At 37.9% G+C, this 10,000-nt stretch overlaps 2 protein-coding genes across 2 annotated transcripts in view; both read left to right on the top strand.

Annotated features, from left to right (window-relative positions):
* The window catches only part of LOC127354529 (neuronal acetylcholine receptor subunit beta-2-like), a 141,386-nt gene that overhangs the window by 110,262 nt on the left and 21,124 nt on the right, over positions 1 to 10,000 (top strand). The gene's annotated exons all lie outside the window — the stretch shown is intronic.
* Positions 2,487 to 9,904, top strand: LOC127354532 (excitatory amino acid transporter 3-like). The gene is made up of 13 exons (XM_051384490.1): positions 2,487 to 2,612; positions 4,001 to 4,141; positions 4,439 to 4,531; positions 4,653 to 4,770; positions 5,071 to 5,113; positions 5,199 to 5,261; positions 5,366 to 5,547; positions 5,717 to 5,827; positions 6,606 to 6,728; positions 6,860 to 7,051; positions 7,768 to 7,902; positions 8,001 to 8,117; positions 8,319 to 9,904. Exons 1-13 carry the CDS (start codon positions 2,546 to 2,548, stop codon positions 8,428 to 8,430), a joined length of 1,497 nt encoding a protein of 498 aa, XP_051240450.1. The 5' UTR covers positions 2,487 to 2,545; the 3' UTR covers positions 8,431 to 9,904.

Below are 10,000 nucleotides of genomic sequence, written 5' to 3'. Positions count from 1 at the left end.
TTGAAGGGTTTTCTAATTTTTTTAAATTAATATTTTGAAACGTTTTAGTGGGATTTGAAAGTCAAATGATAACTAACATGTCTGGAAGATGTTGAACATTTTAGAGTTTGAATGGAGTTTCTAGCTGAAAGAATGAATGAGTAGTTAAGAGTTGAAGATTCATGAAAAACTGTGAATTCTGAGTATGAGAGCATAGCTCCACCTACTGAGCTATGCTGCCCCCCTCCACCTTTTCACTCAACATCTTAAACATTACCGAGCCATTTACTAATTTACCTAGCCAATTACTCCGATACTTAGCCATTCATTAATTTACCTAGTGAATTACCTAACCTCAATTACTTTGCCATTTGCTAGGCTGGGGGAGCTGGGGTTTGAACCACAGCTCTGCCTACTGAGCAATGCTGCCCCCCTTCAACTCCCCCCTCAACTACTTAGCCATTACTGAGCCAGTTACTCAATTACCTAGCCATTTACCCAATTACTTGGCCCGGTGGGATATTTCTTCACATAAAGCATACAACGTATGATCTTGTCTTTCTGCAAAGTTAATTCAAGTCATCCATGAATAAATGCAACCCTCACACACTACCATATGTGAAGGCTCGAAAGAGGGACGATTTATCCCTGTTGGAGTGTCACTCAGTAAACAGGCAGGTTAACAGATAGTGTGGTGCAACGATGGGTCTTATCATGTCCTTGGATGTTCAGTTAAGTCTCAATAACCCACTGTTTACTTGGACATAGAGTGTAGTTAGACCTAGCCAATTACTCCATTACTTGGCCCTTTACTCATTATTTATCATGTTACTCAATTACTTGGCCATTTACTCAATTGTTTTCTGAGTCATTACTAAGTCATTTACTCAATTACGTAGCCATTTACTCCATTACTTAGCCTGTTACTCAGTTACCTAGCCAGTTAACCCCCTTTCCACAAAACTGAAAATTGAACATTAGTATACTTCCTGTGCTGCTTAAATTATTTTAGTAGCAATGGACAACTTACAAAAGCACAGCATGCTTACAGCCCAGGTCACTCCCTACAAGCACCGCATTTGTACATTGACTATCTCTTTTATTTGTTATTACTTTATTTATTTGCTGTTAAAAATGTATGCTTGTTCAATTAGATTTATTTGGAATCAAATTGATCTCATTTGATGCAGTCCACAACCATTATATTTTCTGGCTTTAAATCCTATGTGAATTGTTTTGTATTGATTTTCCATGTATTTCCAGTATGCAGCAAAACGATACATTGGATACTTCTGAGAATAGTGAAGAAAAAATTCCACATACCTGATAAATGACTGGGTGGATCTCACTCATGGACTTGAACCATTTCTGCTGCATGTAGTCAAGCAGACTCGAACTCCAGACAAATGAACCTTTCATGGGAGAACGAAGTAATTCCATCTCACAAGATCTGTCTGGATCCAGAGTCTGCAGATGTTGGAGAATTTTAATCTGTGGAAGATATGAAAGGTTTTATTTTACTGTTCACTGTCACCTACATGACAAACTACATAGTAATCACTTAGAAGGCTTTTTTGTTATGTGATAGATGTGATATTCTAGCTTCAGTTTTGAGAAATTGTACTTGTTCAGTGAAAATGGGTTCATCTCTGGTTATTTAGAGGCACACCTTTGTCTCGGTTACACTGTTGGCACACTTGACGATCATATCAAAACTCCCCTCTGAAATATTTACTCTATTGCAAATCTAAGATCCAAAAATGATATTTTCAACTATAATACATTTACTTTGTCGTGAAATTACGAACTTATGAAAAACTGTAACTTTATATAATACAGTTTCTTAGAAAGAAAAAGACTTGGAAAGATTATCCATAAGTAAAAGGCCCAATCCTTACTTCATAACTTCGTACGTTACATTTCAGCTTTGATAACATACATACTTGAAGAGTTTTTAAAAATGTATTTCTCAATAGTTTAAAGTTTAAAATAAAACGATTCTTCACCACCAGCTTATCTGACATGTTGATCAATGCAATAGATATTCTTAAAGCAAACCCAATGCGAATGATGAAATACTAACGAAAACAATGAATGAGTGTAGTTTCAGTTGATGTGAGTTGAAGGACTGACCTGTTCTGCCATAGCTGAGTCTGTCTCTGTGTTTCTACAACCCCACTGTGCTCTGGATCATTAGGTCACATCTGGACACACAGACTGGAGCTCCTGTCACTCACATACCTGCCGCCGCGTTCACGTGTGCAGCCGTTGCCATGGAGTTACTCACCTTGAACCAAAACATGGAGAACTGAGTGCTCAACTCACCAGCACAGAAACTCCTATTACTGAATCTTCTTTATCTATCTTTGGGAGTATTGACTCAAAATAATACGTATAGCCTTCTCATAGACGTCATTCTTGACATTTAATTGAATACTTTTAACTAATCAAAACATAACGTTACTTTGGTCGCTAGCCGTTAAGCTAACCTAGCTGTTAGCAAGGTTTACTCAAGTGTTTCTGTAATATTAGGTTAGCTAACTTTAGCTAATTTAACTGCACGAAAATGGAGGCTTGTTGCCGCAAGAACAGGAGTATGTTAACAGTCTCCAGCCTGATTGGTGTTGCCCTGGGTAAGTGATGAATGAGTTAATGATTTCAATCAATGGAAGGTGAGCTACTTGCTCTAACTAGCTTAACTGCTAAAGCCAGCTATAGCGAGCTAAGGCTAATTTTAATTTGCTGACTGGACAGCATTTGCTCGATTTTTCTCTGTGGGCTTTTTAAAAAAAACTAATGTCACTAACGTTAAATAGGGAACTAACATTAAATCTTTAAACAGTATAACATACATTTATAGGACAAAAACCCTTTGCTACTGAGCTAATACAAATACGTTTTAGGGAAACAAATGTGAGCTGTCAAAGGGTTAATGCTGCAGATATATGAATAATAATAATTATTATTATCATTATTAGTAATAATAATAATAACAACAACAATAATGTCCTAGTGCTTACTAAAAATGTGTAGTGTCCTGTTACCCTCTTACATTTAGCTGAAGTAAGGCAAAGATAACGTCCATATAGCCACAGTAATAGAGGAATGCACGTCTGAGGTCATGTTGTGTACTGAAGTTAAATGACAACAACAGCTCCTGTTAACAACCACTTTAGGTTCTTTCTCATCCTGGAATCTGAATATGGCGGTTCCGGACCTAACGAGAGATACTGCTTCTGATCACACCAGGTTAAACAGCACCATCTAGCGACCACATTAAATCGCTGCATTTGCGCTAACAGGGCAACAAGTATATTTCACATGTGCTCAGCTGATGTGAAGGTGTGGCTGGTGAGGTCTTGCTGCATATCCCTCTGTGCTGCTATACCCAAGATTTGTGGTATAGTTATAAAAAGAGCAGCATGCAGTCGCCTATAATGCTACCACATACCAGGATGTTATTGTGTGTGCTATAGTGCTGGTCATTATGTTCATAACCTGCCCAGGGACTATGGATGAAAACGAGCTAACTCTGGCACATTTACATTGAAGTGAGATGTATTGTTGATTGATTTATATTGTAAATAAAATAAATCTGCATAAATGTACCCATTTGTTAGGCATCGCTGAGGAGCCTTTGTATAAATGGATGAGCAGTAAGGATAGCATTAGACGGAATTAATATATTATCAATTTGAAAATGGGTGTTGCTGATAAGTGTTTTATTTGTTTTTCTTTTATTGTTGTGTTGTCCTGTCTGAAATATAGTCAATTGTATTGTAAAGTAAGCATGTTAGGAAACAGAGTAATGTGTATCATTACATCACAATTCATGACAGACATAAACAGCCATGAATTATGATTTAATATTGTATAGTATTGTACCTTAGTTTGACATTTTGCTTAGTGTAGTTATGTTGTGATATAATGCTTTATTTTTGCATTTTTTGCTCCTGTTAGATCTCTCTTCTCATTCAAAGGTTGAACTTTTCTACTAAATTTCTACGTTAATGTCTCACAGGCATTGCTTTGGGCATGACTCTGAAGAAGTTCGTCATTCTGTCCAACTTAGAGAAATTGTACATCGGCTTTCCCGGAGAAATACTCCTGCGGATGCTTCAGCTGGTTACCATTCCTCTGATTGTGTTAAGTGTGATAACTGGTAAGCAACAGCTATATTTATCACTCTGTCAACTGTAACATTAGGTTATACGTGTTACACATATAGTATTTAAAAGTAATAATAACGATATACACAGCTGACATCAGCTTCTCACATTTTGACAGTCAAAAATGAAATGATCCTCATATAGGGTTATAAATAACACACCCAGGCTCAACTCTGTACAGTTACTGCATTGCCCTAACCTTAAATTTCATTGCAGTGATGTAAGAAATATTTTACTGATGCTCTAACCTTCAGTCTTAAGACCTCAGCTCATGTTTTTATTTTTAATAGGAGTTTGTGGTATGAGTACTGGTACCTCCAGAAAAATCTCCATACGTGCAGCGGTATACTTTGTCTCCACCACTGTTCTGTCTGTTACTATAGGTAAGAGGAACTAATTTGTGGCTTTGTTTTGTGACTTGCTTTTGATTGTATTAAGTTGTATGAAGTCCATAGTTATACATGGTTTTGCTTCCTGTATTCGACCCTGGATTATGTTTTGTAGGATTAATCTTAGTAATGCTGATCAAGCCTGGGGCCGGTGATAATACTCGTAAATATGTGACAAAAGATGACGACGATGAAGCCTTCTCCACAGTCGATGCCTTGTTGGATCTAATAAGGTGAGCAGAAAGTGTTTTTTCCAGCGGCCCAGCCCGATTCTTACTACTACTGATTTCTCTGCATGTTTAGGTTTCAGTTTCCAGTTCAGCAAGATACGTAGGTTTGTCGCTAACATTTCAGAAAATGTAACCAGATGTTTCAAAACACTTATTTTTCTTTGGAATTCCATCAGTGTTTTCTTGTCCTTTGTGAGATGTTTCATTTCTCTTCTTATTTGTCAACATTTGCAAGCAGGCTAATATTTTTACTTGCCAGTTCCATAATGGTAGATATGTTTGGTTGTTCTTTACTCTTTATAGGAATATGGTGCCACAAAATCTGGTTCAGGCTAGCTTTCAACAGGTATGTTTTATTACTCAGGTATGCAATATACGGACAAGACAATGTAATATTTAACATGATTTCTGTTTCACCTTAATACCTTTAGTACAAGACTCTGCTGGTGGAGATTGAAATTGAAGAAGACGATGAACATTCTCCCATGGAAGCAGTAAACATCTTCCTCTTTTTCACTATGAAGATTGTTTTGTGAAGTTTACGTTCACTGGGATAATTGTTGATGAAGTTCTCACTGAGTTTCTCGTCCTGTTTCAGAAAAGCACAGAAGTGCGTCTGGCGGGTAAACATATTGATGGACTCAACACTGTGGGCTTGATTGTGTGGTCCATCATTTTTGGACTAGCCCTCAGGAAGACTGGAGAAAAAGGGAAACGCTTTGTGGACATTATTACGTCTTTGCATGAGGCCACAAGACACGTGGTCAGAATGACAATAGGGTATGGTGAAACAGCATGTGTGTTCTGAAATTAAGGCTCAACCTCTGCGTAGTTAGATATAATATATAGTATTTAAAAAGTGGGGACTAAACTGAGACTATGCAATATTTACAGAAAGACAGCAAACATTGTACAGTATAAACTTACACAGTGTACACTTCCTTTCCAGCTTCTTGCCACTGGGAGTGTTGTTCATGACTGCAAGCTACATTCTTGAGGTTGGGGACAACTGGGAGACTTTCTTCCAACTTGGAAAATTCATGGCAGTGGTTGTTAGTGGGTATGTCCTCTTTTGCACTTTTAGAACTGCCGCAGTTCCAAGTCCTTTTGCTGTTAGTAATTTTGTTTGTCACAGTGAAGTGTGAACATGATGTCACTCGTTGGTTTGTGGAGTATAGTTTTGAAGCCTCGAGTTTGCCCCTTATGGCAGTTGCAATGTTGGTGTTTTGCATCCAGCAGCATCTGCGCTCATTGGCTGTTCTTGATTTCAACTCGTCCGTTGTAGGAAACGATGACGGCTTGCCTGGTAACATACTCGTATAACAGATAAACAGTACACTAAAATATGTTTCTGAAAGAAATGGAGAAACAGGCAATACAGAAACAGAATCTTGATTCATATTTGATCAGCACTGCCTTGTTTGACAGTTTGATCTGAGTTTGGTGTGTTACACACAGACTCACTAAGAATGATTTGTCAGTCACAAGGTAGCCACGCCCTAAAGCGTACCTTGCTTTTTGTCTATTTTACTCTAAATTGGATCATAATTTACAAAATAAAAGTCATGCTCTATGGAAGAAGATTTGAAACAAGACCATAAACCCATTAGGAAACTTCACTGAGCTAATAAATCAAGTAGGGTCATTTTGCCAATACATTAAATCCAAGCAGGCCAATGGAGTCTCCCTCTGCTGGCAATTTCAAGAATGCAGGTTTAATGCACTTGTGCACTGGCTTCCCTATTCAGACCCAGAAGCTCAGTCCACTATTTTCTATTATTATTATACAATCTATGCTTAGAGTCAGTATACACTGTGTAGTTTTCGCTCTTTTTCAGGCTTATCATTCATGGAGCAGTAGCCCTACCACTGATCTACCTTCTGTGTGTGAGACGAAACCCTTTTCCTGTCATTAAGGGGGTTTCTCCTGCCATGATGAAGGCCATGCTTATCTCACGCAGGTAAGAGAATTTTAATCTTTATCTTTGTCTTGGCCTTCAACCCTGTAGTATCACAGAAAATGATTTAGATTGATAGATATAGAAAATAGATGTATATTTAAGTATATTAAGTTATGCACTGTGTCTCCTAGCTCTGCGTCCTCTATGACTTTCCGATGCTGTGAGGAAGTGAACAAGATTGACAAAAGAATCACACGCTTCATGCTGCCGGTTGGGATCAATGTCAACATGGACGGAACAGCCCTTTATGAAATGGCAGCGGCAGTTTTTATCGCCCAAATCAACAACATGAATTTGAACTGGAGCCAGTTAATTGCACTTGGGTAAGTCACAATCATATTACATTCTCAGTAACTCTGTTCTGTTTCTTGTAATTAAGAGTTCAATGCAAGCAGCACACACAGTCTGTCGATCCCTCACTGGACTCACAACCTAGACATGTTGCTCTGGTAATGTGGTAAAGTGTAACTAAACCCTTAAATTCAGCTAGCTCCCTTCCTCCCAGCCAATTAAAAAATGCAGCAGAGAGAATCATATAGCCTTGTGGCAGAAGGAAACAGTGAGCATTGTGACAAACTGACTACCGCTCAGGGTTGCAGGAATACAGCTGCTGGAAGTCAGAGCTAACCAAGCCAACCCGCCAATAGCAGAATTCTACTGCAGAATGGAGAATGAGGATAATCAATCAACAACCCTACTAATACCTGTATACATTAGGTTTTCAGCTGATCAAGTGGCGTGGGGGTTTAGTTCCTCTTTAAAGTTGGATATATGCAGTGCCTTCCTCTCTCACTTCAGCCTTCACATGTCCTATGATTGCCACATGTTGCATGTTGGGTGTACTTTGCACCTATCCAAACCAAAAACCTGGGGAAGAGCGATACTAGAAAATAAACACACATACAGTATATACAAACTATACATATACCTAAAAGGATTTGATAGACAGCATGAAAAAAGTATGAACAATACATTGTGCTGCTTCATATTATTGTGTCTTCAACAGTCCACTCTGGTGATCACTGTGTTTCCTCTGCAGTGCCACAGTAGCAGTGTCCAGTATAGGAGAAGCAGGGATCCCAGCTACTGGAGCAATAACCACTCTCTTCATTTTGACCGTTGTTGGGATTCCTGCAAAGGACGCGTCCCTTTTGTTGGTTATAGAATGGCTGCTGTAAGTTTAACCTGTGTTTCTGGCAAGCATTGTCAAACATGTCAAACAGCACAATGAAGGGAGAGGAGGACATTATTCTCCGCTCTGTGGTCTTTCAGAGATCGCTGCAACACTGCCGTCAACGTCCTGGGGGACTGCATGGGCGTGGCGATTGTTGAGCATCTGTCAAAAAAGGAACTAGAAGAAATCGACAAGCGAGGACAGGACACAACAAGGTAAACATTTAGATGGTCATAGTGGTTTTTTTTTTTACAGTATATGAGCTCATATTAAATAATTTTAACCCAATATACGGACAAATGAACGAGGCACATTATTTCAAGTAGATTATCAGAGTGTGTGAGTGGAATGAATCAGCTGAAGTTTCTGCTCCCTGCTCACAGTTAACTACAATAACTGTAACACATGTCATCCAGATATGGTTCAATACCTGAGAGTGATAATGAGGACTTCCAGGCCCATAGAAGCACCGCAGACCGCCGAAAGTCAGCTCCTCTAAGGAAGCAGCGGACGACCAGGCATGTGTAGCCTCAGCTCAGCAAAAACAGGATCTGAACAGGGCTGACTTTTAAAGGGATCTCCTGAGTGCCAAAAATGTTATATTCAGTTTATTTGCTATTACGTTTATCATACTGTCTTTTGATTTTGTCAGTGCACTTTGAAATAAGCCCATTGGCAATTATTTGTTCATTTGATTTATTTTCTTTTTATATCCTATTTCATAGTTTATGTTGATGTAATTCTAGTGAGTTCAGTACAGTAAGGCACCTCAGAAAGTAATTCACTCCAAGGCAGAAGCTAAAGAATGCTTAGCCTCATTTCAGCGTAAACATGGCTGACTTTGAGAATTCCCGAGTGTCACATAATGTACTCTTTTTCTATCATTTTGTTATTATTGCATATTTTAGAAATGTTCTCTTGTACTGTTGACTTTGATTTGTTATTTGGTTTATTTGGAATCAAATGTATCTCATTAAGTATTTTATTTCATACATTAGTAGCATAAACGGCTGACTTTTTAAAAATGTCTTGAGTGTCAGACGTATCTCTCGAGGCTAAAATACACTGGGGCTGAACAGCCAGCATCAAAACATCTGCCCCTATTATTTTCTATTTTCCTATTATTATGTGTAACCCCCTCACTGGCAGCCCGCGTTGCTTTGATAAACTATAATGAAATTACCTGGAGATTGGCTCTTAAGGGAAGTTTAAACAGGGGTGTCCACACATGATTTTAAGCTAATGTCTTATAGTAGATACTTTATATCGTGCAATCTATTATAGTATGAAAAAAGTAAACAGTTGGCCTTCACAGTAGGAAAGAGTCAGGTTACATCCCGCTAAATGAGAAGACTCTGCCCCCTGCTGTTGTAAATGTGTACCAGCAGTAATAATAGTAAAGGAGTATTTGTCATCATCGCAAACCTGCTGTTACCACAAGCCTGCTGACCAGCTCCTGGAGACTGCAGTGCCGGGATGTTATAGCCTTTATACCTACGTCATTTATTTACTGTCACGTTTTGATTTTGTTATTGTACTTCTAAATATACCTATTGGGAAATAATTGTTGATTTTTTGATTGACTTTAAACTATTTGTTAATTAGATTTTTTGGAATCAAACGTAAGTTATTTTGTGTTTTGTTTGTGCCTCAGCAGCATGAAGATGTCAAGTGCCAAAACTTACTATCTTTAACTATCTCTTTGATTTGTTATAATTTGTTGTCACATATTTGCACTTTGATTTTGAAACTGTTCCTTTAAATAATCCCATTGGTATTGCTTTTTTAGTTAGATTTATTTGGAATAAAACCCCATTTAATATTTTTGTAGACATAGTCGTAGTAGCTGAAGTACAATATATTTTTTAATGACTCTTAATATAGGCTAATGATAATAAATGCAATAGGTATGTGAAACCAGTCGACTGTGTTTACATAGGTTAGCAGTAAGTGTGATGTGAATTCTTTCATTCTTTGCTTTTAACATTTTTGAAGCTGACAACAGGAGGTTAGTGTCAGAATGATAATAAAATACCCAGAGGGTTACATCTCTGTTACATAAGAATATTTTGATATTGTAATATAAAAACAATTTGAA

This window comes from Dicentrarchus labrax, unplaced genomic scaffold (genome assembly GCF_905237075.1).
Source record: "Dicentrarchus labrax unplaced genomic scaffold, dlabrax2021, whole genome shotgun sequence".
NCBI lineage: Eukaryota > Metazoa > Chordata > Actinopteri > Moronidae > Dicentrarchus > Dicentrarchus labrax.
Note: the sequence above shows the minus strand (reverse complement) of the source record. Positions and strands in the feature narration are given on the sequence as shown.